This window comes from Peromyscus maniculatus, chromosome 14, assembly GCF_049852395.1.
Source record: "Peromyscus maniculatus bairdii isolate BWxNUB_F1_BW_parent chromosome 14, HU_Pman_BW_mat_3.1, whole genome shotgun sequence".
Lineage (NCBI taxonomy): Eukaryota > Metazoa > Chordata > Mammalia > Rodentia > Cricetidae > Peromyscus > Peromyscus maniculatus.
In genome coordinates this window covers 72724950-72742577 of record NC_134865.1, presented here as the reverse complement: position 1 = coordinate 72742577, position 17628 = coordinate 72724950, and the positions used below count along the sequence as shown (strand labels likewise).

The window sequence follows — 17628 nt, the reverse complement described above, 5'->3', positions numbered from 1 at the left end:
CACTGTGCTGACTTCATGGGTTAGCTGGTAAAGGCACTTGACATCAAGCCTGAACCTCAGTCTGACCCCCAGGAAGCAGTAGAAGGAAAAAAATGATTCCTGCTAGTTTGCTCTAAACTCTACCCACTTCATGACATATGCACCTCACACACACACACAGATACATGCCTGATACATACGTATTAACATATATATGTAATATGTATATGTGTTTACTTGTTTACTTTCAATTTTAAAAGAGATACCCTTTATTTAGAGTGTACAATGGCACAGTTATGGGAATTTAATGAGAAAGTGCATCCATTTTTATTACTCCAGGACTACTGCTGTCCCTTTTTCAGCTACTCCAGCTTTGGCCCTTTCAACTGCTCTCACACTACTTTCCAGCTGTGGTAGTTTTTGAATGTAACTGTGCCCCATAAGCTCATAGGGAGATGTGGCCTTGTTGGAGGAAGTGTGGTCTTCTTGGAGGAGGCTGGATGATACACACCTTTAATCCAGACCTTAAGGCTGAAGGGCACACCTTTAATGTGGGCCACACCTTCTGTTGGAAATGTGTCATTATGGGGGTGGGATTTGAAGTATTTTTCTCAAGCTTCACTCAGTGTGATACTCAGTTGACTTCCTGTCCCCTGTAAGATATAGCACTCTCAGCTCCAGCACCACATCTGCCTGCACGCTGCCATGTTCCCCTTCATGGTGATGATGGACTGAACCTCTGAACTGTAAACCAGCCACCTCAATGAAATGTTTTTCTTTATAAGAGTTGTCGTGGTCATGGTGTCTCCTCACAGCAATAGAACACTGACTAAGACAGCAGCCAAGAAGCTCATATGGATGCTCTCCTTGACTTCTCGGCTCCCATGTAGATTTCAAAGGACATAGGTAGAGGAATACCCTTCTGTTTTTAAATGAAAGGAGGAATTAGGACCATCTCAGGTCTTTCATCCTTGTAAAAGGAATGGTGTCCAAAAGGAAAGGCCACCCTTTGTCCTGACATAGGCACATTTAAACTCCTGCTGTGTTATTAGTAGAAAGTAGGCTGGCCCCCTGGAGTTGGCTGACACCTACCAGGGGGTGAAGTGAGCATGATAGAACACAGGGAAGCATTAGGGGTCAGAGAAAAGGTGTATTATCTGGAGAACACCTATGGTGCCTAATATGCAAACGGACATACACAAGCACTACACAAATTAGCATTTCTCTTGCTGAAAACAAGTCAATGTCTTCCCATTACTTTCAAAGGGAAAACTTGACTTTGGCATCACACTGACCCTTGTCAATGAGAGTCAGGGAGACAAAGCCTGAGGAGTTTCCCCTCAGGGACCTCCACTAAGTGAAGCTGAAATCTTGACTATGCCACAGAAGAGCATTCCAGGATGAATCAGAACCGAGAAGAGAGAAGAGCTCAGTTTGGAGCTCAGTGAAATCAAGACATGCTGCACACCTTAGCCTTAGGTATTGTTAAGCACTGTTGCTCAGAGAGGGACCTGAGGTGTCATATGCATGATTCTGTGGCCTGCAATATTACATTGCTAAAAGATGTGACTTACAGCCATGTCAAAGACTCAGTAAAATTTAAAATTAGGCCAAGTTTTAAAAGTAAGCTTTTAAAAAGCATATGTACTTGTTGGTTTATCTCCATTATGTATTTCTTTTTGGCCTGATGTGTTGGGACCAACATCCCAGCATGCTAGAGGCAAAGGAAGATGAATCTCTGTGAGGTGTCAAGCTAAGGTCTTGACCAGTCCAGCGTGGTCAAGTGAGAGAATTTCCTTTTGTAAATGAAATATTAAGACGTTTTGTGAGGTTCCTTGTTCAAGTTTCAAGGTGAGGATGGTGTGCTACTATAGTTCCACTCAAAGAGCATATTAGTTCTGGCCCTAAGCACACATGGCCCATTTGTTTCAATATTCTGGTGTTGTGTAATTTTGTTTGTGTTCTGAGAAATAAAGCTTGCCTGGTGATCAGAGGGTAGAGCAAGCCACTAGTTAACCATAGAGGCCAGGCAGTAGAGGCTCTTGCCTTTAATCCCAACACTTGGGAGGCCTGCCTTTAATCCCAGCACAATCGGGAGGTGGAGACAGGAATATTAGGTGGGTGGAGACAGGATCTCACCCCTAATCGGTCTAAGGATTTGTAGAGGAAAGAAGCCACTAGCAGCTACTCCTTTCCTTCTCTGATCTTTTGGTTATTACCCCAATATTTGACTCCTGGATTTTAATTGATAAGACTAAATAGAATCACACTTTGTTCTGGTGGAAAAGATCACTCAAAAGAAGGATTATTGTCTCTGTACAAAATCCATATAGAGATTTGATTTCTTTCAGATGTATCGAAGTTCTTGACACTAAGCCAAAGACAAATACAGATTAGGTTCTGGGGTGAGGGACTTCCCCTTCCCCTGTTCCCTTAATATTCTCTGTCCTTGCACCATGCTTTGACATGAGTGCCTGAGCTCACTCTATCCTAGCCATGTTGGCCTCTTTTTCTGTTTCTCTGATATGTTTCACCTCAGGCCTTTGCAGCTGCAGGAAAACCTTCTTGCTTCTGTCAGATGTCACACCTCACTGTCACCTTTGACAGGTTTCCACTTTAATGCTCTGCTATAGTGAGGCCTTCCCTGACCAATCCACATAGAATGATAACCCCACCTCTACCATCCCTGGTTCCCCATTTCCTCGCATTTTCTCCATATCATGTATTATTTGTCTATACATTTTACTTATTTGCTTTATTTTTGTGCCTTCTGACCCCACAAGAAAGTAAGCTAATCAAACAAGACTGGTTTCTTTTTTTTTTTTTATAATTTTATTTATTTATTTATTTTTCTTTTTAAAAAAAAAAATACTATTCAGTTCTACATAACAGCCACAGATTTCCTTGTTCTCTCCCTTCCTGCCCCCCTCCCCTTCCCACCAGCCCAACCCCCATTCCCACCTCCTCCAGATCAAGGTCTCCCCCGAGGACTGAGATCGACCTGATAGACTCAGTCCAGGCAGGTCCAGTCCCCTCCTTCCAGATTGAGCCAAGCGTCCCTGCATAAGTCCCAGGTTTCACATCCAACTCATGCAATGAGCCCAGGATCTGGTACCACTGCCTAGATGCCTCCCAAACAGATCAAACCAATCAACTCTCTCACCTATTCAGAGGGCCTGATCTAGTTGGGGGCCCCTCAGCCTTTGGTTCATAGTTCATGTGTTTCCATTCATTTGGCTATTTGTCCCTGTGCTTTATCCAACCTTGGTTTCAACAATTCTCACTCATATAAACCCTCCTCTTTCTCACTAATTAGACTTCCAGCGCCTAGCTGTGGATGTCTGCATCCAGTTTCCTCAGTCCTTGGATGGGGTTTCTGGCACAACTATTAGGGTGTTTGGCCATCCCATCACCAGAGTAGGTCAGTCCTGGCTGTCTCTCGACCATTGCCAGCAGTCTTTTGTGGGGGTATCTTTGTGTATTTCTGTGGGCCTCTTTAGCACTTTGTCTCTTCCTTTTCTCATGTGGTCTTTATTTACCATGGCCTCCTATTCCTTGTTCTCCCTCTCTTTTCTTGATCCAGCTGGGATCTCCTGCTCTCTTTCCCTCGACCCTCGCCCTTCATTGCTCCCACTCATGTTCAGGCTGTTCATGTAGATCTCATCCATTTCTAGGTCATTGGGTGATCTCCGTGTCTTTCTTGGGGTCCTGTTTTCCAGGTGGCCTCCCTCACTGGTGATGTGAGTAGCAGTCCAGTCATCCTTGTTCCACTAGATGTGGAACAAGACTGATTTCTTTTTGGTGTACTTTATTTTCCTGATACTGAAGGTCAAGGCAAAGCCTTGGACATGCTAGTCAGGGTTTTGTTTTTTTTTGAACTGTTCCTACTATATCCCCAGTATCCCAACACGCATCAGACAAAGGAGTGTTCGGAAATTGTTGAATGGGTTTATCATGATGGCACACACATATGTAATCTCAGCAGTTCAGGAGCCAAAGTCAGGAACATAGGGAGTTTGAGGCTAGCATGGGTGATAAGGTAAATCTGAGGCCTCTTTTAGTTACATAAACAGACACTGTTTCAAAAAAAACAAGAGTTGAACAAACTAATAATACACATTGTATGCATGTTTTTATATACACAAAATATTCAGAGGTAAACAACTCCTTGCTGAATCTTGGATTTAAGGGCAAGAAATTCTGCTCCAAGCAGTGAGCCACTAGGACACTGAGTTCTCCAACTCCATTTTCTCCCAAAGATAAATCTGTTTTGTTACTATACCATTCCATCTATGGACATAAGACATTTTTGCTTGTATATCCTTGCATTCCTAGGGTCCCCCTCCTCCATGGTTTCCCTGTGCTAAGTAGGAAATATATTTAATTCATACCAAGTAATTAAGAGGGAGATTTGACTTTTTATTTTGTTTTGTATAATTGAGGAAGGTCTTGCTGTATAGTCCAGGCTGGATCAAACTTGCTGTACAGTCCACGCTGACTTAGAACTCCTGATCAAAGTGCTGAGTTTGCTGACATGTGTTGCCTCAGCTACCCCTGAAGAGGGTTTATAATGCAGGATTTGGGGGCTGTGACAGCTGTACATGTCAGCACTTCTGGTGTTATCAGGCACTGATCAGCATCCTCTAAGTTACAGCCCTGCACATGCATGCTGTGGGATGTTCTGTATGTCCTATGGGAGCCTGTACTCGGGTTCCTCGTGGCTTTACCCAGCAGGTCCACATAGAGGATGATTAGGACCATGGGCCTGAGTGCAGGTGTCTGAGATGGTCTGCACTTGGCTATGCTGGGGATGGTCTGTATGTCAAGTTGCTCTGATTGGTCAATAAATAAAACACTGATTGGCCTGTGGCTAAGCAGGAAGTATAGGCGGCACTAACAGAGAGGATAAATAAAAGAACAGGAAGGCAGAAGGAGTCACTGCCTGGAGCCGCCACCAGGACAAGGAAGATGTAAAGTACCAGTAAGCCACAAGCCACGTGGCAGGGTATAGATTTGTGGAAATGGATTAATTTAAGCTATAAGAACAGTTAGTAAGAAGCCTGCCATGGCCATACAGTGTGTAAGCAAAATAAGTCTCTGTGTTTACTTGGTTGGGCGGCTGTGGGACTGGCGGGTGACAAAGATTTGTCCTGACTGTGGACATGATATATGCATGATATATGGTATCTTTATGGGCTTTCACTCTAGTCAGAGAAACTCGCTATGAAATAAAAAGTTACCAAGAGGAAGTTGTGTTTTTGTGCAGTGTTTCTGAACAGAATGTCCATGTGTAACCTAATGGAATTGTTAAATTACATTTCAGAAATATTGTTGCATTATGATTTTCATAATCTCACCTCCTGGACAAGCACTGTATGCAGATCTACACTCTCAGTGCCTCTTATTTTATCATTAATGAATTTTCTTTTCTTCTTGCAATTTTATTCTTCAGATAATAAATATTTCCTAAACACTTAATTTGGAAAAACTCCAAAGTATGAAAACAAGTCAACCTATGTTCCTCTGTCTACAGGTAACAGGCCAACTCAAGCAGTGTAATAATGTTCCCAGTAGGGAAATGTGCAACTGCACAGAACATCAAAAGTTTTCACATGCTGTTGCTTTCTCAGACTGCAAAGAAAAGGTAAAACAATTTGTAATTACCTAATGATGGAGTTTTATGTAAATGTTCATGTTTTATGGAAAGTACACATATGACTACAAATAAGACTCTGATTTTAGACAACATATAGGGTTGGGCATAAAGTTAGCAGTCAGATATCATGGTGGTTGTCACTTTACACACTAACTTAGATTAGTATTTCCTTTGTTATCTGTGTGTGGATGTGTGATGTGGTGTGCATATTTGCACATATGCTGTAGTACATGTGTGGTATTCAGAAGACAGCCTTGGGTGTCAGTACTTACCTTCCATTTTGCTGTCACTTGTCACTGCACATGGAAGACAAGCTGTCCCTCAAGCTTCTCAGTGATCCCGTCTGTGCTTCATCCCACCACAGCATCACTGGAATTACAGACTATAAGTGGGTACTGGGATTCCAAACTCAGGTCCTCCTGATTAAACAGTGAGTGTTTCACCCAGTGAGCCATCTCTCTAGCCCTGTTCTTTTGTGGTTTTGAGATAGAGTTTTGATATGTAACCCAGGCTGGCCTTGAATTCTTAATCATCCTGCTACAACCTCCTAAATCCAGAAAGAATAATTGAGCATTTTCTACCTACTATACATTTCTTCAAGTCTCCCCTATAATTTATTTAACTCATTGTATTTGAGTTACAGAGAAGGCAGACTGAAAACCATACTGTTCTTTTTATTTAATTAACATTTTTCATTTATTTTATATATGACTATAATTTTCCCTCCCTCCTCTCCTCCTGTTCTCTCTCTTCCTCCCATCTATCCCCTTCCCCATCCAGTCCTCCTCAGTCTCCATTCAGAAATAGGCAGGCCTCCCATGGGAGTTAACAAAGCATGGCATATCAAGCTGAGGCAGGACTAAGCTCTTCCCCCTGCATCAAGGTTGAACAAGGTAATCCAGCATGGGGAATAGGTTCCCAAAAGCCAGCTCAAGGACCAAGGAAAGGTCCTGATCTCACCGCTAGGAGACCCACAAGCAAACCAAGCTACACAACTGTCACATACATGCAGAGGGCCTAGGTCAGTCCCATGCAGGCTCCCTAACTGTTGGTCCAGAATCTATGAGCTTTCAAGAGCTCAGGTCAGCTGTCATGACCTTGAACCCTTGGATCATACAATCCCTCCTCCCTTTCTTCAGCAAGACTCCTGGAGCTCAGCCCAGTGCTTGGCTGTGGATCCCTGCATCTGCTTCATTCAGGTACTGGATGAATGCTCTCTGATGACAATTAGGATAGTCACCAATCTGATTACAGTAGATTGTCAGTTCAGGAACCCTCTCTATTATTGTTAGGGTCTTAGCTGGGGTCATCCTTGAAGTCTACTGGGAGATTCCCTGGCTTCAAGTTCCTCCCTAACCCTGAAATGCTCCCCCATCAAGATGAATCTTTCATTACTCTCCCCCTCCATCCTGCTCCCAACCTGCCTCCCTTACCCAGCCTAAGCAACCTGCCCCCGCAAGTTCCCATCACCAACTCCCAACACTCACCCTTGGTTTACCCTAAGTAGGTCTTTTATTTCCCCTTCCCAGAGAAATCCATGCATCCCTCTTTGGACACTCCTTGTTATCTAGCCTCTCTGGGGCTGTGGATTATAGGCTGGTTATCATTTGCTTTATATATATATATATATCTACTTATGAGTGAGAACATACCATGTTTGTCTCTCTGGGTCTGAGTTATCTCACTCAGAATGATTTTTTTCTACTTTCATCTATTTGTCTGAAAATTTCCTAGGGTCATTGTTTTTTTCTTTTAATTAAGAAAATTTTTTCATTCATTTTACACACCAATCAAAGACCTCCTCTTCCTTTCTGCCACCCCAGCTTCTGACTCCCAACCTACTCCCCAATGTTCACCACAAGAAAGCAAGGGCCTCCCATGGGGAGGCACATCCAGTAGAGGCAAGTCCTCCCTCTGCCTCAAAGCGGTACAAGTTGTTCCATCATAGTTAGTAGGCTCCAAGAAGCCCACTCATGCACCAGAGATGGATTGTGATCGTACCGCCAGGGGGCCACCCAAGCAGATGAAGGTACACAACTGTCTCACCATACAGAGGGCCTAATCCAGTCTCATGCAGGCCCCACAGCCATTGATCCAACCTTCATTAGTTCCCACGAGTTTGGTTTGGTCATCTTTGCAGGTTTCCCCATCATGATCCTGATGTACTTGCTCATAGAATCCCTCTTCTCTCTCTTTGACTGGACTTCTGGACTCTGCCTGGTGTTTGGTTGTGGATATCTACATCTGCTTCCATCAGTCATTGGAGAAAGGCTCTGTGATCACAGTTAGGGTATTCACCAGTCTGATCTCTGGGGTAAGCCAGTTCAGTTCATGTACCCACTCCACTATTTCTAGTAGTCCAAGTTGGGGTCATCCTTGGGGTTTCCCTAGCACCAGGTTTGTCTATCCCCATGATATCTCCCTCAATCATGGTATCTCCTTCACTGCTTTCCCATTCCATCCCTGTTCCTGCTCAACCATTCCATTCCCTTATGTTCTCATACCCTATCCCCTACCGTCCATTGCCCACCCCTCATCCCCAACTTACTCAGGGAGATCTTATCTATGTCCCCTTCCCAGGGTGGTCCATGTATCCCTCTTTGGGTCTTTCTTGTTAGCTCCTCTGGAGTTGTGGGTTGTTGTCAAGTTATCCTTTGCTTTTCATCTAGTATCCACTTATGAGTGAGTAAACACTTATGAGTGAGTCTGGATTACCTCACTCAGGATGACATTTTCTAGTTCCATCCATTTGCCTGCAAATTTCATGGTGGTGTTGTTTTCTTCTGCTGAGTACTACTCCATTGTGTATATGTAGCACATTTTCTTAATCCATTCTTCAGTTGAGGGGCATCTAGGTTGTTTCCAGGTTCTGGCTATTATGAATGGTGCTGCTATGAACATAGTTGAGCATGTGTCCCTGTGGTATGATTGAGCATTCCTTGGGTATATGCCCAAGAGTGGTATCCTTGGGTCTTGAGGAAGATTGATTCCCAATTTTCTGAGAAGCTGCCACATTGATTTCCAAAGTTGCTGTACAATTTTGCACTCCCGCCAACAGTGGAGAAGTGTTCCCCTTGCTTCATATCCTCTCCAACATAAGCTATCTGCAGTGCTATGCTATTGATCTTACCCATTCAGACAGTTGGAAGATGGTATCTCAGGATCATTTTAATTTGCATTGATGACCCTGATGACTAAGGATGCTGAGCAATTCCTTAAATGTCTTTCAGCCTTTTGAAATTCCTCCTTTGAGAATTCTCTGTTTAGCTCTATAGCCCATTTATTAATTGGATTGTTCAGTATTTTGATACCTAGTTTCTTGAGTTCTTTATATATTTTGGAGATCAGCCCTCTGTCAGATGTGGGGTTGGTGAAAATCTTTTCCCATTTTGTAGGCTGTCACTTTGTCTTATTTGCTGCTTCTTTTGCCTTACAGAAGCCTTTGAGTTTCAGGAGGTCCCATTTATTAATTGTTCTCAGTGTCCGTGCTACTGTTGTTATATTTAGGAAATGCTCTCCTGTGCCAATGCATTCAAGACTATTTCCTACTTTCTCTTCTGCTGGTCAGTGTAATTGTGTTTATATTGAGGTCTTTGATCCACTTAGAATTGAGTTTTGTGCACAGTGACAGATATGGATATATTTTCAATCTTCTACATGTTGATGTCCAGTTATGCCAGCACCATTTGTTGAAGATGTTTTCTTTTTCCATTTTACAGTTTTGCCTTCTATGTCAAAAATCAGGTGTTCATAGGTGTGTGGGTAAATGTCAGGGTCTTCAATTTGATTTCATTGTTCCACATGGCGATTCTTATGCCAATACCAAGCTGTTTTTATTACTATAGCTCTATAGTAGAGCTTGAAGTCAGCAATGGTGATGTCTCCAGAGGTGGCTTTGTTGTGCAGATTTTTTTTGCTATCCTGGGTTTTCCATTTTTCCAAATGAAGCTTAATATTGTTCTCTCCTGATATGTGAAGAATTGTGTTGGGATTTTGATAGGAATGGCATTGAATCTGTTGATTGCTCTTGGTAAATTGCCATTTTTTATATTAATCCTACCTGTTCAGGAGGATGGGAGATCTTTCCATTTTCTGATATCTTCTTCAATTTCTTTCTTCAGAGATTTAAAGTTTTTGTCATACAGGTCTTTCACTTGCTTAGTCAGAGCTGCCCCAAGGTATTCTATATTATTTGTGGCTGTTTTAAAGGGTGATGTTTCTCTGACTTCTTTCTAAGCCCATTTATCATTTGTACATAGGAGGGTTACTGATTTTTTTTTTAGTTAATCTTGTATCCTGCCACAATACTGAAGGTGTTTATCAGCTGTAGGAGTTCCCTGGTAGAGTTTTTAGTGTCACATATATGTACTATCATATCATCTGCAAATAGTAAAAGTTTGATTTCTTCCTTTTCAGTTTGTATCCCCATGATCTCCTTTTGTTGTTATATTTCTCAAGCTAGAACTTCAAGTACTATATTGAATAAATATGGGAAGAGTGTACAGCCTTGTCTTGTTCCTGATTTATTGGCATCAGTTTGAATTTCTCTCCACTTAATATAATGTTGGCTTTTGGCTTGCTATAAATTGCCTTTATTATGTTTAGGTATGTTCCTTGTATCCCTGATATCTCCAAGACCTTTATCATGAAGAGGTGTTGGAATTTGTCAAAGGCCTTTTCATCATTTAATGAAATAATCATGTAGCTTTTTCCTTTCAGTTTGTTTATATGATGTATTACATTGACAAACTTTCATATGTTGAACCATCCTTGCATCTTGAGGATGGAGACTACCCCACATCTGACAAATGGCTGATCTCCAAAATATATAATTTTTTGATGTGTTCTTGGAGTTGGTTTGCCAATATTTTATTGAGTATTTTTGCATCAGTGTTCATGAGAGATATTGGTCTATAATTCTCTTTCCTTGTTGCATGTTTATTTGGCTTGGGAATCAGAATAACTGTAGCCTCATAAAAGGAGTTAGGTAACATTCCTTCTGTTTCTATTGTGTGGAAGAATTTGAAGAGTATTGGTATTAACTATTTTTTTAAAATCTGGTAGAATTCTGTGTTGAAACCATCTTGTCCAGGGCATTTTTTTTTTTTGGTTGGGAGACTTTTAATGACTTTTTCTATTCTTTGGGGGTTGTTGGTCTATTTAAATAGTTTATCTGGCTTTGATTTAACTTTGGTATGTGGTATCTATCAAAAAAATTGTCCTTTTATTTTAGATATTCCAGTTTTGTAGAGTACAGGTGTTTGAAGTATGGCCTGATGATTCTTTGGATTTCCTCCATCTCTGTGGTGATGTCTCCCTTTTCATTTCTGATTTTGTTAATTCAGATGCCTCTCTCTGCCTTTTGGTTGGTTTGGATAAGGGTTTATCTATCTTGTTGATTTTCTCAAAGAACCAACTCTTTGTTTCATTGATTCTTTGTATTGTGCTCTTTGTTTCTATTTTATTGATTTTGGTTCTCAATTTGATTATTTCCTGGCCTCTATTCCTCCGGGGTGAGTTTGCTTCTTTTTGTTCTAGAACTTTAGGTGTGCTGTTAAGTCACTAGTGTGAGATTTCTCCAACTTCTTTATGTGGGCATTTAGTGCTATGAATTTTCCTCTTAGCACTGCTTTCACAATGTTCCATAACTTTTGGGTATGTAGTACATCCATTTTCATTGAATTATAGGAAGTCTTTAATTTCTTTCTTTATTTTTTCCTTGACCCATTGGCATTCAGTTGAGCATTATTCATTTTCCATGAGATTGTAGGATTTCTGTAATTTTTGTTGTCATTGAAATCTAACTTTTAACCATTGTGGTCCGATAAAATACTGAAACTTTTCCCAATTTTTTTGTATCTGTTGAGATTTGCTTTGTGACTGAGTATGTGATCAATTTTAGAGAAGGTTCCGTGGGGTGTTGAGAAGAAGGTATATTCTTTTTTGTTAGGGTGCAGTGTTCTGTAGATAAAAACTGAGTCCATTTGAGTCATAACATCTTTTAGGTCCCTTATTTCTCTGTTAAGTTTCAATCTGATGAAAGTGTGGTGTTGAAGTCTCTCACTATTAATGTGTGGGTTTTGATGTGTGATGTAAGCTTTAGTTGTTGATGTAATTCTAAATGGTCTTATTAAATAAGAAACACAGAGCCAAATAAAGAGTTAAAAGCCCAAGAGGTCAGAGCACTAGCAAATAGCCTTAAGCTTACCAGCCACTGCCGTCCTTCCCATGAGAAAAGAGAGCTACTTCTTGTGTGTCTGTATTTTTTATTGACTTTCTGTTCTACCTTCTCATTAGTTCTAAACACAACTACATGACTTCTTCATCACTGCCTGTCAAACAGACCTCCAGGTCTCTATGGTTGGTACTAGGATTAAAGACGTGTGTCACCATGCTGGCTGTGTCCTTGAACACACAGAGATGCTGCCTGCCATGGGATAAGAGTAAAGGCATGTGCTATCACTACCAGATTTCTGCTTAATGGCTTGCTCTTAGCTCTGATCCCCAGGCAACTTTATTAACATATAAATAAAATCAATTTCAGCACAAATAAAATATCACCATAATTCCCGCTTCTATCCTAATAAAAAAAGGAAAAAAGTTATAACTAATATAAGAAAAACTATATACAATAAGTACAATAATTATAAGCAATAAATACCTAAACAATGTCTAGTCCATTTGCATTTGACAAATTCATAGAAAATATTCCATTATCTATCCTCTTTTGGTAAATCCAAAATGTACCTGATTCACTTTCTATCCTAACCTATATTACTAACAAAACTATCTTATAATGTCTTTCAAATTTATACATTTACACCTCTTTAGTGAGTTCCTTTTCTAAAATTCTTAACAAGGAAAACTATAACTATAACTATCTAATCTTTAACTAACTATAACTATAATCATAACTTTCTAATCTTCAACTCCCTCAGAGACCGAAGAAGGAAATAATATTACCTAAAAAAACAGGAGGTGCACATAAACAGCTTCCAAAAAAATGTGAGTTGACAGAAACATCCAGCTGCCTGGACAGTCACCTGAGGTTCCTCTGCAGTGTTGGGGCATCATCTTCAGCCTATAGGCTTAGCATACCTGACAGACTCATTTGTGATACTAGTAGAATGTACACAAGGCCAACAGTTCAACCTCACATTTGGTGAGAGTAGTCCATGTACCAGAAACACCTGAATTCTACTAGTGTCCTGTCATGATTTAGGATTTTAAATTCTGGAAATTGTTGATGTTTTTTAATTCAGCTGTCCATTGTTCTTGGTATGTGTGTATGGCTTCATCTCGGCATCCCATCCTTCTCTACATCCCTCTATTAAATGTCAGTCTACCATTGAGAGGTTAGACTCTGTCAGCTTAGTTACTCTTTCAAGAATAACTGTTTCAGCTGCTGTTGCACTGTACATCAGAAGCCATCGGTCCACTGCCAGTTCAGCTGCCTTCAAAGAAAGGGGCAATGTACCTTTTCTGGATTGTAAAGGCCACTTCAGGGATGGTACCACATTGTCCTGGCCTCAGAAGATGCCTTTTGTTAAAGCCACAACCACACTTGTCTTGGCTAGAATCAGTAGTCCTTTGTTTTGTGTCCTGTCTGTCCATTTTGTCCTGTTTGTCAGCAGTCAATTTGAGGATACTCTGTTGTCTAGTGGCTGACTTTTGCCACAATGAAAGTTAATTCGATATGCAGTTTCTTCAATGGCTCATATTTTTTCTGAAGTAGATTGGTACTGCCAGGAGTCTACATATCTCATAGTCATAAAAAAAGAAAAAATCTCTAAGTTATTAAAACATTTTAAGTGCCATATTCTGCAGATCTCTGAAGGGTTTGAAGATGACTTGTCTATATAAAATATATCTGTTTGATTTGAAAACTTATCTAATATGACTATAAGTTCGATTGTAATGTCTAACTAAAAACTTTCATTCTTTTATATCCTAAGAGTCGGTACTAATAACATTCAAGGATCAGCAAATTGCATTTTATTGTTAACTGAATGGTGTAAGTACAATATCTTGAACAGGATTAGATATGTAAGTATAGCATTTTCTAAAAATATCAATCTCAATATATATAATTTGTATACAATATACAAAAATCCAATCCAATGTAAAGTATTTAAAACTAGTAATTGTTTTTTAAAAGTAGATTCAAAAATCTATCTTTTTATCTATATCGTATCTATATCTTCTCTTTATTTTTCCAAGTAGATTCACTAACCTATCCTCTATTCCATCATTTCCAAATATCCTTTTTTTTTTTTTAACAAGAACCTTAAATCTAATCTCCTTTGCTTAGCCCTTTTCCTAACCCTTAACAACAACTTGTGGCCAACCCTCCAAAACAATGAAAATTATCCCAGACACAAAACCCATTAAAAGACCAAGAAAACATGCATCCCATACCACCTTTTTGGGAATGTGGGTATCATATTCTTAAAATTGCTTCAAGCTGGATATGGGCAAAGGTATCTTTATTATGAAAAGAAAAATTTTGGGTTAATTGTCAAATTCTAGGAAAGGTGGCTATATCCTGTGTTGTCCAGTCTGTGTGTAATGCCAAAGTTCAGGGCTTATTTCAAGTCTTTATTCAAGTAGTCTGTGAAACTGGATCATCTCAGCTAGCCATCTCAATTTGCTCTTAGTAGTTTGTAGTCCAAAGCTGCTCTGTAGATGATGTTTGTCAGCTTAGTGGTATTATTATTGTCCACGTAGAATACTTGTTGTTATTGTGGGGCCCCATCTTCTTCCTGGAGACTTCAAATTTGATATTAGGCCTGGCCATGATTTCCTGAAGAACACTGATAAAGAATCGAACACAAATACATGTATAGACAGCCTTTTTTTTCTAGAATTAGTTAACACTCTGTATAACCATTAATATCTTAAAGAAGTTTAATATATATATATATATATATCTTGTAAATTGATATAAAATTCATACTTTAATAAAAGTTTAAAGAATCAGAATAGAATGAAAGAATTGAGATTAATAGTAATAGAATAGTCCCTTAAATTTTTGTTTGTTTGTTTGTTTGTTTGTTTCCTCCTGTCCCATATCAGAAGATGGCTCTTTCTTCTGGCATGATACAGGGAGTTTGTATTTTCCTTTTAACAACATGCTTGGGTTTAAAGAAGGAGACAGCAATTCTCCAACTCCAAAGCCAGCTTTAATTTTTAATTGAATTGGGACTACAAGAAGACCAATAGTGTTCAATGTCTTTAGAGAAGAGCAGAAACAAACACTTAGGAAGACTTATGAAATTTTATAGATGATAGACCAATAGGCCATTTTAATCTTTTTCTTGGGACCTTTATTTTAGGGGATTTGTCCTTTTTCTTCAGATGTTTCATTTGTCCAGGGTTCTTCAGATTTCTTAGCCTTCATTCTCCTAAAAGATAAAAACAAAAACCTTTCCTCAAAACTAACTTTGGAGAGGTTCCCTTTTGGCAAGTTATATCTGATTAATTGAAAAGGCATGTATTAATTGTAAGTTAGTTTAAATTGGATGGTCACGCTGGCTGATGAACTATCACCTCCTCTAATTAAGAGGTCTCTCTTGTTCAGATCAAACCTTTATCAATTTTGATGATATCCACAGCTTATCTTCTCCTATAGAAACAAAAGCCAAACCCCATCCCCAACGTAACACATATCCTGGTTTCCATTCTGAGGTCAGCACATCCTTAAAGTATATGGGCTGATTTAAATCTGTAGTTTTTTTCTATTTTCCAATATCTCTTTGCAACTGTTGTTCCTTTCTCATTAGCACTGAGAAAATTCAAAGTTAATAGAGCATTATGCTGTATCATGAATCTTAAAAGTTCTTAGTAATAAAAATAAACCCAGAGCCAGGTATTGGTGTGAATGCTGGAATATCAGAGAAGCAGAACAAGCCACAGCTACCTCACCTTGCCAATTCCTCAGCTGATCCTATTTCCTCAGACTGGAAGCTTCTGAGTGCTCATCCAAATGGATCTCAGCTGAACTGTTCTTCTTGAAAACCTGAATCTTAACCAGGCTAGTTCCTGGTCTTCATGCCTTATATACCTTTCTGCTTTCTGTCATCACTTCCTGGGATCATCATTTATTCTTATTGGTAATTTTGGTACTTGTTCTTTATAGAAGTTTGCCAAAAATTTTCTTTATGGTTTCTCCTGAATTTTCTGTTTTCTCTGTCTTAGCTGTTCCATCACCCCAAGTAGCCTGGTTTATTCCAATAGGCATTTGGTTATTTAATTGCTCTGAGTAGAGGTTTCTTCTATGACTGCAGGAAAGGTCTGAACTGGATTTGCTTTAGGGGCCTGTCTGAGGCCCTTCTGGGAGTTTCCGGAAGACTGAGGTAAAGGATTACCTTGTCTGTCCCTTGTTGATCTACATTCGTTGGTCCAAAGTTTACCCTTACCACACTTTCTGCATATTCCAGAAGGAAGGGGCATTCTGTTGCCATTGTTCCTTGGAGAAACATTGTTTCTAGGAATGCCTTGTTTACAGTCCCTTTTCAAATGTCCTTGCTTTCCACATCCAAAACATCTGACATTCCTCAAACCTCTTGAAATTGCTTCTCCTATCCACATATCATCATGGTCATGAGCCTCATCATTAAACATGTCTCTAATCCAATCTTCCAATGGCAAAGCTCTTGCCTTTAATGGCCTGATTATTCTCTTGCATGCTGCATTCACATTCTCAAAAGTCAAAGATTTTGTTATTATCTGGCTAGCTTCTGAATTCAGGACCATTCTATTTACTGCTGAAGTCAGTCTTTGTAAGAAATCCATGAAGGTTTCTTTTAGGCCCTGTATAGCTTTTGTGAATGATTAAGTTTTCTTTCCTGCTTCCTCAATTCAGGCCCATTCAAGGCTGCCATTCGACATAGAATTAGGGTTTGGTTATCATATAAACATCGTCTTTGTATTGCAGCATATTGGCCTTCTCCAACAAGCTGACCCTGGAACATTTCCACACCTCTAGCCCTCCACTGACTTTCTATAGTTTTAACATCATCTCTGAACCACATTTTTCACTGCAGCTGTGTACTGGAATCCAGGACAGCATTTACCAGCTCTTTCCAGTCCTGTGGATTAATCTTATTACAAGTTGACCAGGAGTTTAACATTTGCTTTACAAATGGGGAATGCATACCATAAGATACTATTGCCTCCTTAAACCTTCTTAAATCTAACATTTCAATGGGAGTCAATTATTTTGTGCATTCACTTGATCAGGTAGCTGCTGTATGGTCATTGCGTAAATTAAGTTTGATTGTTTGAAAACAGGCTTTCTTTCTATAAGCTTATAATCCAATCCTGTAATAATTTCACCATTAAATTCTTCTGTCTGAGTCTGAATTTCTCTATAATTCATTGTAACATATTTTTCTAAGCTTTTATCCTGGCACTTAAATTGACTATCTTTTTAAATAGTAAAATAAGGATAAGGAAAGGAATAATATGCAAAATTAATGTAATGTATATCCCATCAACATTATGCTTCTCATATAATTGTTCCATTTTCAGACTGCCTAAAGTTTTATCAAACAAAGACCAATTTCCTTCTAATGTACAAATAATACCCATTTTTTTAATGTGGAAAAAATTTTCTCTTTTAAGTAGTTTTCCTTTTAAACTATCTGATATCTTAATTAACTTACCAAGTCTGTGTAGAACAGTAGAAATCTGAGGGAATTTCCAAACAGCTACCTAGTGTCTGAGTTAGGAATCCAAAGAGCAAGAGAGAAAGAAAGAAAGAAAGAAAGAAAGAAAGAAAGAAAGAAAGAAAGAAAGAAAGAAAGAAAGAAAGAAAGAAAGAAAGAAAGAAAGAAAGAAAAAGGAAGGAAAGAAGGAAGGAAGGAAGGAAGGAAGGAAGGAAGGAAGGAAGGAAGGAAGGAAGGAAAGGTAGCCATGCGTTCTGGCTAAAAGCTGAAATCCAGTCACGTGCTCCCGCTTCAGCCGATTAAAGCCTGAGCTGCGGCTTCCTT

General features: G+C 39.5%; 1 protein-coding gene across 7 annotated transcripts in view; it reads left to right on the top strand.

Annotated features, from left to right (window-relative positions):
* The window catches only part of LOC143266738 (cation channel sperm-associated auxiliary subunit beta-like), a 167839-nt gene that overhangs the window by 138725 nt on the left and 11486 nt on the right, over positions 1-17628 (top strand). For all 7 annotated transcript variants that reach the window (XM_076551262.1, XM_076551264.1, XM_076551265.1 and 4 more), the window contains one exon: positions 5513-5623. In XM_076551262.1, coding sequence (XP_076407377.1) covers positions 5513-5623 — 111 coding nt within the window. The remainder of the gene's footprint in view (positions 1-5512; positions 5624-17628) is intronic.